General features: G+C 39.6%; 2 protein-coding genes and 1 pseudogene across 2 annotated transcripts in view; 2 read left to right on the top strand and 1 right to left on the bottom strand.

Annotated features, from left to right (window-relative positions):
• The window catches only part of LOC133226772 (olfactory receptor 51F1-like), a 460,311-nt gene that overhangs the window by 180,030 nt on the left and 266,925 nt on the right, over positions 1-13,356 (bottom strand). The window lies entirely within an intron of this gene.
• Positions 2,487-3,496, top strand: LOC133261563 (olfactory receptor 51H1-like; annotated as a pseudogene).
• Positions 10,449-11,753, top strand: LOC133261359 (olfactory receptor 51T1-like). Its single transcript, XM_061439852.1, has one exon. It carries the CDS (start codon positions 10,716-10,718, stop codon positions 11,751-11,753), a length of 1,038 nt encoding a protein of 345 aa, XP_061295836.1. The 5' UTR covers positions 10,449-10,715.

The raw sequence follows: 13,356 nt of genomic DNA, 5'->3' as shown, positions 1-13,356 counted from the left end.
TCCAGAATCTTAAGTTTCAGTGGTGCCTTCCTATTTAATTTCCCAAAAAAAGAGACAAAGACAGAGATAGGTAAAGAGAGGCAGAAGTTTTGCAGTATGAAAGACTCTTAAATCCACTTGGAGCTAAGATTTGGCAACAGGTCGGCTAGAATGTTGGTATTCTCTAAATTTGAAGTCTGCATCACTAATTTTTCAATTCTTAATAGAATTTTTTGGAATGATGTAAACATTCTACATCTGTACTTTTCAAATACAGCAGTCACTGTCAACATGTAGCTGCTGAATGCTTGAAACACATCGAGGGCAACTAAGGTACTGATGATGTAATTAGCTTAATTAATATAAAGATAAATGGGCACAGGTATCTAGTGGCTACCAGAGTGGACAGTGCAGCACTAAGCTATCGACTCTCAAGAAACTTGGAGCAACTCTTTCCTGTCTGTATATATTCCCAAGCATCCAGAGTTTTCTGCCCTTTGTGTCCAACCCTGGATTTTGTCAAGTGACTTTGCTCTTTCTGTGACTCAGGCTTCTATTCCATTTTCTTTAATATGGATCCTGAGATAGGCTTCAATAATATGTGAATTCACTTAATTTCTATGCAGAATTTTGCTCGTATTCATGTATGTGTATATATGAACACTTTTATTTTAGAAACTCATTATGAGATGCTCAGTAAGGATCATAACACACGGTTAAGAGCCATTATAGCACTGTTTTTTCCTTCAATCCTGAATTCTTATCATTTGTGGCTAGACTGACCCCCCAAAAGTGATATCTCAGCTGTGCATTTGGATACATCTTCCTAAAGATAACAAGTCATTGAAATAGAAGATATTTAATTGTATGACACCAAGATTTTAATACTGATCTTTGTTACCACAACTGTTAGGCACTAACATCTAGAATGATTTATAAGTTCATCTAGGTCTTAGTCAGAATTACAATAGGAAATAGAGCTGCTGGAAACTCAAGGAGATTACTAAAGTAGCTGCACAGTAGTGGGAATGCATAGAATGAGAAATCTCTATGAAAGAACAGGAAAACTAAGTCCAATTGTGTTCTCAACACCAAGGCCAATGACTTCATTTTGGGAGATTCTCCAGAGATGGATTTCACCTGACTGGGTCAGTTGTTAGTTGTAAAACTCATCTCAAGTTCTATCTGGCATTCTCTTCTTTCAGGTGTAACACAGAAATGGATCTCAGAATTCTTTTCCGGGTATACCTTAGGACAGAGAAGTCTAATTTCCATGAAGAAAAAGGACAGGGTCTGAATAAATGAGACTGAATGGGAAGATTGGGAATATTTCTGAAAAGGGGTTAAAGCAACTCTCCTCTGGCTCCTCTGGATATTAGTTTTATTCTTCTCCCACAACAAATTACCATGAATGTAGTGACTCAGCATACATATATTTATTATCTTACAGTTCTGCATGTCAGAAGAACAACATGGTTCTCACTGGGCTAAAATCAAGGTCTCACCAAGTCTGCATTCCTTTCAGAGGACTCCAGGGAAAATTCTACTCCCTTGCCTTTTCCAGCATCTAGGGGTTACTCACATTTCTTGGCTCTTGGTCTCCCTCCTTCATCTTCACAAGTCCTGCTGAGTCTTTCTCAAGTTGTTGTCTCTCTGGTTTTCTGCAGCTGGGGAATTTTCTTCACTTTTGAGGACTCATATGATCAGATATGACCTATCTGGGTAATCCAGGATAAACTTTCATCTGAAGTCCTTAACTTTAATGACATCTTCAAAGTTTCTTTTGCCATGCAAGCCACTATATTCACAGGTTTCAAGAATTAGGAGGTGAACATCCTTAGGGACTGTTATTCTGTCTATCATAGTGGATCCTTATAAAATTCCGTGGAAAGCCAAGTAATTTATTCCTTCATCACCTGCTGTAATCTCAGGTTCTTTTAGTACCCGTACACTACTAGGAATGCAGATAGTCAGAAGTTTAGTCCTTAAAGACTCTCTTTCTTATTCTGTCCCACGTCATGCAAGTGGAAAACTTGAGTCTCAATGAGGATTTTGTCTAAATCACAACAATTTAAGATCATAATTAAGATACATACAGGTCTTCATATATGTGTTCATGAACACTCCTTATGTCTTGTTTGTGCCTGATAATGTTTCTTTTCTGGTTATTTGCATCAGTTTTTATGACCCAGATAAATGTACAGCATCATTTTTTCCTTAGGAAGAAGGCAAGCAACTACTCCATGTTTCTAGGTGAATTGTATTCCAATTAGCTTAGGTGTTGATTAAAGTTTTTTGTTGTTCTAGATATTTTAGCATATGGTGGTCAGTAATAGAATTGCTTCACAGGGGTGGGGATATCAGTTTCTGTATCAGATGGCGAACATAAAATATTTGTCACTGCCTCTCATGGTTACCATCTCAAAACTTATTGTTAGTGATTCTAATTGAAGCTGATTGGCTTAATGAGTTCTTTTCTTTTTGCCTAGTCAAACCTTTGATGCACAATGCTGTCATTCAACTAAACTATTAATAACCACCAGACCTTCACCCTTACTGGGATTCCAGGAATGCCAGAGAAGGACTTCTGGTTGGCCCTGTCCCTCTGTCTTCTTTACAGTTTCACATTCCTGGGTAATGTCACCATCCTAGCTGTCATCAAAGTAGAACAACATCTCCATGAGCCCATGTATTATTTTCTGGCAATGCTAGTTGCCACTGACGTCAGCCTTTCATTGTCTTCCATGCCCACCACGATCAGTGTTCACTGGCTCAGCTGGTGCTCAGTAACCCTTGATGTCTGCGTCACTGAAATGTTCTTCATCCACACCTTTGGGGGAGGGAAATCAGGTGTCTTGGTGGCCATGGCCTTCGATCACTTTATGGCTATTCGCTTTCCTTTGCACTATGCTACCATTCACATTCATGGAGTCATTGGCAGGATTGGAGCAGCAGTCCTGCTGCGGAGTGTGGGACTGTGCTCCCTGTGCCTTTCCTCATCAAGAGGTTACCTTTCTGCCACTCCAACACCCTCTCCCACGCATACTGCCTCCATCAGGATGCCATGAGGCTTGCCTGTGCTGACACCCATGTCAACAGCATCTACGGCCTCCTGGCGGTGATCTTCATCATTGTGCTAGATGCCTTGATCCTCTTGGCCTCTTCCTTTCTAATCTTCCAGGCAGTATTGGGCATTGCTTCCTGGGAAGAGAGACTCAAGACTCTCAATACCTGCCTCTCTCATATCTGTGCCATGCTGCTCTTCTATGTACCTCTCATTGGCATGACTGTGATTCACTGCTTTGGGAAGCATTTGTCACCCATAGTACACACAGTCATGGCCAGTACCTACCTGCCACTGCCTCCTGTGCTCAGTCTAATTGTATACAGTGTTAGGACCAAGCAGATCCATCAGTGGATTGTCTAAGTGTTCCGTGGGGGTAGGGTGGGCTTTTACGACTTTTGTGCAAACACAATTGAGCCAGAGAAGAGGATCAAGTACAGCACTGTCCAATAGGAATTCCTGCAGTGATGTTAAATGTTCTAAATCTCTGTTGTTAATATAGTAACCACTAGCCACACATGGCTATTGAGCACCTGATACTTAGCTAGTACAACCAAGGAACTGAATTTTTAAATTATATTCAATTCTAATAAATTGAAATGAAGCTTTAAATAGTCATGTGTGGTGAGAAGCACCTAATAGGTTTTTATATGCCATTGCATAGCAGTTTTGATGAAAGCAAAAATTTAACTTGATACAAATATGAATGTTTCTTTCTCAAAATGCTGTATAGCAACTTTTCAATATTTATATACTATAAAATTTACTGGTTTTGGTATATAGTTCTATTAAGTTTTCACAGATACATAGTCATGCAACCACCACTGATACCTAGGTACAGAAAAATTATATCACTCTCTCAAATTACTCATGCTGCCCCTTTAGTCAACCCCTCTCTCTATGCCCAACCCTGACAAGCTCTAATTTGTTTCCATGCATATAATTCTTGTTTTTCCAGAATGCCATGGGCCCTTCAGCACATAATCTTCCATGCATTGCTTCATAATGTAATGCATTTGAGTTTCACTCATGTTTTTGTGGGTCTTTGTAGTTTATTTCTCTTTATTGCTGACTCGTATTCCATTGGAGAAGGCAATGGCACCCCACTCCAGTACTCTTGCCTGGAAAATCCCTTTTATGGAGGAGCCTGGTAGGCTGCAGTCCATGGGGTCACTAAGAGTCGGACATGACTGAGTGACTTCACTTTCTCTTTTCACTTTCATGCAGTGGAGAAGGAAATGGCAACCCACTCCAGTGTTCTTGCTTGGAGAATCCCAGGGACGGGGGATTCTGTAGGGCTGCCGTCTATGGGGTCACACCAAGTCAGACACGACTGAGGTGACTTAGCATAGCATAGCATAGCATAGTATTCCATTTCATGCCAATCTTTAACAACTTATTTAAGAAAAATTCTCAGATTGTTTTTGCTCCATTGTAAACATGCTGACATATATTGTTGAATATAGGATATGTCTTATTTTGTCTTTAGTGTTTATTTATATGTTCTGTAAATATATTTCATAAAAATAGTGTAGGCATATATAATGCATTGGAAGCAGGAGAGAAATATATTAAAAATAAAATAGCAAGTAAAAAGTATGATGAATTCAGTGAGCTAGAATAATAGGGAACTCTGTATAAATTTTTGATATAAATTTCAACTTTATTTCTGTCCAGAAGACTTTTCTGACATGCCCTTTATTATGTTAGAGTTTCTCACAGTATATTTCCTCTAATTACCTAATGGCATTGTGTCCCTGCTATTCTACATACTTCATAACAACCATACCATGAGAGACCCTTTTATACTACATCTGTCTATCTCAAGTATGTACTTAATGTAGTTCATAAGATACGTCTTTTGTGATTAATGAATGAGTGAAAACTCTATTTTACCAAGATTGAGTTCATGCTGCCTAACTTCTCTGTCTCATTTAATTTTAGTAAGTCTCATTTGAAATTTCCAGAGTCACTCATTTTTGCTGAGAATAGCCAGTGGGAAAGGATGGTATTTACATATAAATCTAAACATTACTTGCTGTATAAACAGTTTATGCTATAACTTAATCTCTTTAGATATACATTGGGATGGTATCTCCATCTTTGCCCAGTGCGTCTGGCTATGATATAATGAGACATGGTTGGAAAAATGTTTCAAGAAGGATAAAAAGTCAAGAATGATTAGATATGGTGCACACATGCTAAGTCGCTTCAGTTGTGTCTCACTCTTAGGGGCCCTATGGACTGTAGCCCACAAGGCTCCACTGTCCATGGATTGTCCAGGCAACAAGTGGGTTGCCAAGCCCTCCTACAGGGCACCTTCCTGACCCAAGGATCGAACCCATATCTCTTAAGTATCCTACATTGTCACGTGGGTTCTTTACCACTAGCACCACCTGGGAAGCCCGTTAGATATGGTAAGATTTATTAACTTACTGCCTACTATGGAGAGACAGATTCTTGTCCAAATGAGGCTAAAATTAGCTATAAGCACATAGTTGAGAATCAAGCAATCTATAGAATGGATAGATCAAGAACCATGTATTACAATCACATTTTCTGAAGTATCAGTGGAAGCGGTTGACCAGAGAAGACAGTATAGCATATTGTTTAAGATTAACAGCTTTAGAGTAAGATAGACATGGGTGAATACCAGTTCTGTAACTACCTAACTTTTACAGTTATTCAAAACCTCTTTGAGTTTCAATTTCGTCAACTGTGGAATAATGGAGAATAATACCTAACCCATAAGCAAGATAATAAATAAATACAACAATGTGTTTCAAGTGTTAGCGTTATTTTTGGCAAGTGTTATGAGCTCATCAAATGCTAGTTTAATTATGCTTAGAACGGTAGGTGGGCTACAGATGTGGTTCAGATAATAAGATGGCTTCTTAGAAAGGGATCCTGAGTAAGAGGAGGAACACAGGAATGACAAGGAGGACAAGATTTGTTAGAAAGAGTACATATTGGAGCTGAGAACATAGGGATGACTGTCTCTTTGCACTCTCCTGAGCCTGCTCTGACATCAGGGAGCATCCCAGGTTAAGAATCTGTAGCCTAAGGCAGGGTGAAGAGGAATGGTTGCAGTTTTCTGATCCAGGCAGGCAGATTTTGAAGACACCCATTACTGTCAGCCCCCAGGGCCAGGGCTTTGCTTACAGCCCCTGATATATGGAATTTGCCTGGGCCTGGGAGCAGGGTTGGAAGCGTGTCAGGGAGATGTGTCTGAGCTGTTGGAGAGGAACATAGTCTTATGGGCGCCATAACTCTTGATCCAACCAGTTCGTTCACCAGCCCTCTGTTGCCTGGTGACTCTACTAATCTTCCTATAAAGCCCCCAATCTTGGGAGCTGGCTTAGTGCCTGCTCTGTTGTGGGACTGAAGAGAAGTTGGTGCTATTTCCTGATGACTTGAGCAGGTAAGAAGAATACATTAGTGGGTTGGAACAGAAGGGAAGAGATTAAAAAGTGATTAAAAAAAGAGATTAAAAGCTAGGAGAAAGAGGGAAAGAGAAGATCAATGAAGTGATGGAAACTATAAAATAAGGTAGGATGAAGAAACAGAGGGGTGTGATGAAGCCTTGAAGAAATTGAGACAGGAAAATGACATGAGGGAATGGGAGGAAGGAAGAGAAAAAGGGATAGAACTCATAACTCTCTGCCTGTGGTTAAGATCATTTAGAAATCAGTCAACAATAATTAAAGATTTGTGTTATTCCATATTCTCTTTTATGTAGCTAGCACTAAGAGAAGAAAATCAGGCATTTCCAAACCTTTAAGAAACTCACGCTCAAGGCAGAAAAAGGAGATGGTGCTTGCATATGTAACTTACCGATCAATATCAACTATACCTCATTATTGAGTCAAATGTAAGATCCAACCATAAAGTGGTACAGAGAAGTGGAGGCGAAGTTTCAGGTTAATATGGCCTGGATCTGTCGTGACAGGGTTCCAGATTGTGGAAAGAATAGATTTCAGTGTTGAGAAATGAATGGATAAAGGTGGGGATTGGTCTATACTTTACTCATGCCAGTAAGCAGTGATGCTGTCCTTTGGATCACTACATATTTTAGTTGGGTGGATCTTATCCAAGTCATTCAATCTAGCTTTCTGTATGTGAATTGATAGATGTTACCTTCTGCCTGACTTGTCAGGTTGACAACTGGTGCTATAAAGCACTACCTACTCTTCTTGTTAGTAGGCAGTAGGGAGAAAATCTTGACAAAACTAGGCACCTAGCTTTGTCCTATAACTTGTTCCAGAGTGCATGGGCTTACGTGAGCTGGAGAGAAAGCCTTCTCCTTCTCCTGCCTACATATCCCTATCCCATTGGAAATGATTTTTCCAGTAGCATAATGAACTGAAATGCATCTCCTTTCCTCCTAACCCCTCATATCATTTCATATTATCTTTTTGTCCTTTATGAGATACATTTCAAATAAAAGAAGATAATTGATGTCTGATTTTTGGTCATATTTTGATGACATTCCCATTCTAAAACTCCTCTCTACATCCACCAGCACATGGAGGTATACACAATACAAATATATGTGGACATCCATGCATATTTTTATACTGATTGACTCCACAAATATTCTTTAAATAAGCCATAAGGACATTGTTCTGTGTTTTACTTATTTCTCATCTCTATACTTCCTCTAAGTCACATACTAGTATATAATAGAAACTGTTCTTTCATTTTCAAGGAAGAATATCACAGTGTTCAACTGTTTAACTTCTCTCATAAGCCTGATTTCTCACATGGTCTATGGTTTAATAAAAAATGGTTTAATGGATTTTTCAGTTAGTAAATTTGGCTTTGAATTTTGAATGTGTATGTACAATTTTACCTTGTCAGTTTCATTTCCTTTCTCTAAAATAGAAGAATAAACATTTGTATCAATTTTTCCTGGTATTATATAAAATTACATATAAATTGGCTAACAAATGGTGACACATATAAGAGACTGTAATTCTTTTCCTTTTCTCTTAACTTACCCTCCTTCTTCTCCCAATCAATAAGAGGATTAATTACTCTCCTTATGCTCCCCATATCTACGGAAACAATTTGCCCTCAAAACTTCCAGTCTCAATTTGTATTTCTCTAATCTAGTCTTTATCTGGAGAAGGCAATGGGACCCCACTCCAGTACTCTTGCCTGGAAAATCCCATGGATGGAGGAGCCTGCAAGGCTGCAGTCCATGGGGTCGCTGAGGGTCGGACACGACTGAGCAACTTCACTTTCACTTTTCACTTTCATGCATTGGAGAAGGAAATGGCAACCCACTCCAGTGTTCTTGCCTGGAGAATCCCAAGGACGGGGGAGCCTGGTGGGCTGCTGTCTATGGGGTCGCACAGAGTCGCACACGACTGAAGTGACTTAGCAGTCTTTATCTATGTCTCTATTATCTATCTATATACCTGTTAATACACCTAATGAAAACTAGTTTATCTGAAGTTTTATCACCATGCTTTGTCTCTGGAGAAAATATAAAGATGAACACATATGTTTTATGTCCAAAGAGCCAGAATTTTAGAGGAAGAAAGAAATGTGGTCAACCAATAGAATACTAATGTAATAAAAAGCATATGTAAAACACTGTTGAAAGACAGTCAGTAGATTAAGCCACTTTATTGCAGGGAGATTCCAGGATGGTTATCACAGAAAAGGAATTCACTTTTAATATCTTTGCTTATCAAATTGAAAAGAAGTTGTCACTAGTCTTCCTGATTCTTTGTGTTTTATTCTCAATCAACTATAATATAACAATACTAAATATTATAGCAGAAAAAGCAATTAATGTTTTTTTTTTTCCTTTGGTGTAACAAGTAATTTTATCTGTAACCATCTAGAGTAGATTGAAGGATGGGAAGAAAATAACCAGCAATCCCTCATTTATCTTTATAAAACAACTGGAAGGATCTGCTACTCACAAATTCCTTGAATCTATTCTGTCACTGGGGCAGAAAGCCTAGACTAGTGAAAAATAAGAGTAAGAATATTATGATTGGCTGTATCTACACAGTGGTTAGGCTAGGTATATCATTCCTTTTTTTTTCTTGATAACTAAATGTCCCAAGTAAAAAATTAAAATGAGCAATGACATTAGAGCTTATTGAAAGAGTCCTAAATAGAATAGCAATGCTTGTCTTAAATACCAGTTACAGATTTTGCCTCCCTTATGACATCATCTGTGTGTGTGTGTGTGTGTGTGTGTGTGTGTTTGCAGCTATTATTCTATGGGCTTTCTCACTCAGCGAACTACCTGATATTCCAGTTTATGATAGCACCTCATCCTGTCTGTCTCTGTCTCTCTTTAAGCTCTTAGTCCCTACTTCCATTCCATTAATGCTTTTTACAGTCATTCATTTCATTTTGCTGAGGGCTTCTCACATTTTTTTATACAAATATTTTGTCTAGCCTTACCCACTATCCCTAGATTGCTGCTGCTGCTGCTGCTAAGTCGCTTCAGTCATGTCCAACTCTGTGCGACCCCCTAGGCAGCAGCCCACCAGGCTCCGCCGTCCCTAGGATTCTCCAGGCAAGAACACTGGAGTGGGTTGCCATTTCCTTCTCCAATGCATGAAAGTGAAAAGTGAAAGTGAAGTCGCTCAGTCGTGTCCAACCCTCAGCGACCCCATGGACTGCAGCCTTCCAGGCTCCTCTGTCCATGGGATTTTCCAGGCAAGAGTACTGGAGTGGTGTGCCATTGCCTTCTCCAATCCTTAGATTAGGATGCTTCAAATCATGTATTCTAGAATATGATTTGAAATTTTTCACAGGATTCTTTAGGGAAATCTACTCACAGTGAGTTGGTTACAAGTTACATGGTAGAGACCTATGGGAAGGAGTAGAAAGAAGTGCTAAAGTGTAAGCTTGGAGAAAAGGGATACAACATCTTGCTTTTTCAGTAGACCAGGAACAGGATTCAGAGAAACAGAATTAGAGCACAAGATGATGTGGAGTAGAGGAGAGAGGAATTAAGGAAGCTACTCCATTAAAGGAAAAGAAATAAAGAAGCTCTGATACCTAAAGGACATTTCTAATAGAGTCCACTAGGAGAGAATGGCTAATAACTCAGGTACAAGGGTATTTCTGGATATAAAATCCTAGCCCATCTTCCAGCAAGAACATTATGAAGTATGCTTTCACAGGTGCCCTTAAGAAGTGCCCTTAAGCACTTCTCCATTACTTCTATAACAACTCATATAGCTTGGAGACTTTTTTTCTTGAGTGCACCACACAGCATGTGGGATCTTAGGTCCCCAACCAGGAATGGAACCCATTGTTCCTGCAGCAGAAGCTCATAGTCTTACCAGCTGGACCACCAGAGAAGTCCCAGCTTGGAGATTTAATACTAAGACCCAACAGTTGTAATCACAGTTGCTGTTTTGTTGGTGTGTGTGCATGTGTGTGACATGTCTATAAGTATTTCCTACTTCAAGTCAGGGCTGGTCTGGGCAATAGGGTGGGATGAACCTAGAGAGACTGATGGTTTTAATTGGGAGATGGTAGAGAAAGAAAAACAGGACCAAGTCTGATAAGAAAAATTTAAGATACTGGAGAATTATGTGATAGGTATCATGATTAAATTGGAGGTTTTGAATACAGAGACATGTGTAATTTGGGAAGAGTTTATAGAAGAGTTAGTGCTTGAAAAAGGACTGATATGACAAATACTATTATTGTTATCTCTTTTTTCAGGGCATGTCCTCAACCCACCATGATGATTTTCAATAACACCACATCCTCCCCTTCAACCTTCCTCCTCACTGCATTCCCTGGGCTGGAACTCGCTCATGTCTGGATCTCCATCCCTGTCTGCTGTCTCTACATCATTGCTCTCTTGGGAAATACTATGATCCTGTTTGTCATCTTTGTTAAGCAGCATCTCCACAAGCCCATGTACTATTTCCTCTCTATGCTGTCAGCTGCTGATTTGTGTCTGACCATCACGACCCTCCCCACTGTGCTTGGGGTTCTCTGGTTTCATGCCCGGGAAATCAGCTTTAAAGCTTGCCTCATTCAAATGTTCTTTGTACATGCTTTCTCCTTCCTGGAGTCCTCAGTGCTGGCAATTATGGCTTTTGACCGCTTCATGGCTATCTGTAACCCACTGAAATATGCCACTGTCCTCAAAGACATGATGATCATGGTGATCGGACTATTCATTTGCGTACGACAACTAATTTTCATCTTTCCCATGCTTCTAGCCTTGAAGAGTGTATCTTTCCAGGAAAGAAAGGAGCTTTCCCATCCATTTTGTTACCACCCAGATATAATCAGAGATACATATTCCAACCCCTGGATCAACAGCTTTTTGGGCTTGTTTCTTCAGCTCTACATGACTGGTACTGACTTAATGTTCATTCTTGTCTCCTATGTCCTGATAATCCGTGCTGTCCTGAGCATCGTGGCCCCCAAGAAGCAAAAAAAAGCTCTCAACACTTGTGTGTGTCACATCTGTGCTGTCACTATTTTCTATGTGCCAATGATCAGCCTGTCCTTTACACATCGCCTCCTTAGCTCTACTCCGAGGGTGATCTGTAGTATTTTGGCCAATGTGTATTTGCTCTTACCACCTGTAGTGAACCCTATCATTTACAGCTTGAAGACCAGGACGATCCGCCAGGCTATGCTCCAGCTACTTCAAACTAAAGGTTCATGGAGCCGTAATGTGAGGGGTCTTAGAGGATCATGGGACTGAAGGGGAGAAATTGTCAGTACATAAAGTATATTTAAGTAGGAGAGGGATTTATATCCATATCATCCTCAGGCACTGTAGTTACTAAGACAATTTCAGTAAAATTATAGGAGTAGGAAGATGAGAATCCCCTAAATTTATCAAAGAGTTCAAACAAATAAACAATATTCAAAACCAAATTAATTGTGTATTAGTCCCTCAAACGTTTGGGGCTTCCCTGGTAGCTCAGTTGGTAAAGAATCTGCCTGCAGTGTGGGAGACCTAGGTTTGATCCCTGGGTTAGAAAGATCCCTTGGAGGAGGGCATGGCAACCCACTCCAGTATTCTTTCCTGGAGAATCCCCACGGACAGAGGAGCCTGGCAGGCTAGAGTCCATGGGGTGGCAAAGAGTCAGACATGACTGAGCGACTAAGCACAGCACAGCACAGCCTTCAAACATTTAAAACCACTATGTGGACTTTTGTGCATAATAAAAGCACAGAAAGACTAAACACACACAGAGTGAAGTCATCTTCATCCATTCAGTCAAACAATTTAATTATCTGCTTAAAAATGATAATTCTAAGGACCAAAATAAATGACAATAATTTTATTTTTCATTCACTGAACAAAACCATTTATTTCTGTGGTCAAATTTCCCAGTGGTAATTGAAGATTTTTGGTTGAGCTGGTAAACAGAAGAGTTACATGTGTGTGCAAAGGTTCACACATAAAAATTTGTAATTAACTAGGTAATTATTGTACACTGGCTTCATTTCCTAAATCACTTCCAGAGACCACTGCCTCCTTCTGGATACATGCCCTGAATTTCTCTTTTTGTTTTTTCCCTTTAATCTTTTTCCTCCTTAACAAAAATGAAACTTTCCAAGTTCTGATTTGTTACAATTCCAATGAGTGCAATTTATAAAATCACACATTGCGTTTTATTATTTTCCCACTGCCTTGACAGTTTAATATAGTTCTGATTCTGATTCTATGCCCCTCTTCAGTATCTACTGTACCTCAGGACTGAAACTTCTCTCTATTCACTTTGGTTTCTTGAGTTGTTAATTTTCTCCCTAACTGTTAGGCTCCTTTACCTTTTTGTGTACTTGTTACCATAGAAGTGCACAGTGGTTCTGATACTTTTTAATATGACACATGTGGGTTACCTCTATTAACAATATTTATTTTGTGAAAAAGTAAAGGAGTACGTCTAGGCTGTATATTGTCACCCTGCTTAGTTAACTTCTATGCAAAGTACATCATGAGAAACGCTGGGCTGGAAGAAGCACAAGCTGGAATCAAGATTGCCAGAAGAAATATCAATAAGCTCAGATATAAAGATTGCACCACCCTTATGGCAGAGAGGTAAGAAGAAGAACTAAAGAGCCTCTTGATGAAAATGAAAGAGGAGAGTGAAAAAGCTGGCTTAAAGCTCAACATTCAGAAAACGAAGATCATGGCATCTGGTCTCATCACTTCATGGGAAATAGATGGGGAAACAGTGGAAACAGTGTCAGACTTTATTTTGGGGGGCTCCAAAATCACTGCAGATGGTGACTTCAGCCATGAAATTAAAAGACACTTACTCCTTGGAAGGAAAGTTAGGACCAACCTAGATAGC

This window comes from Bos javanicus, chromosome 15, assembly GCF_032452875.1.
Source record: "Bos javanicus breed banteng chromosome 15, ARS-OSU_banteng_1.0, whole genome shotgun sequence".
In the NCBI taxonomy this organism is placed as follows: Eukaryota; Metazoa; Chordata; class Mammalia; order Artiodactyla; family Bovidae; genus Bos; species Bos javanicus.
Note: the sequence above shows the minus strand (reverse complement) of the source record. Positions and strands in the feature narration are given on the sequence as shown.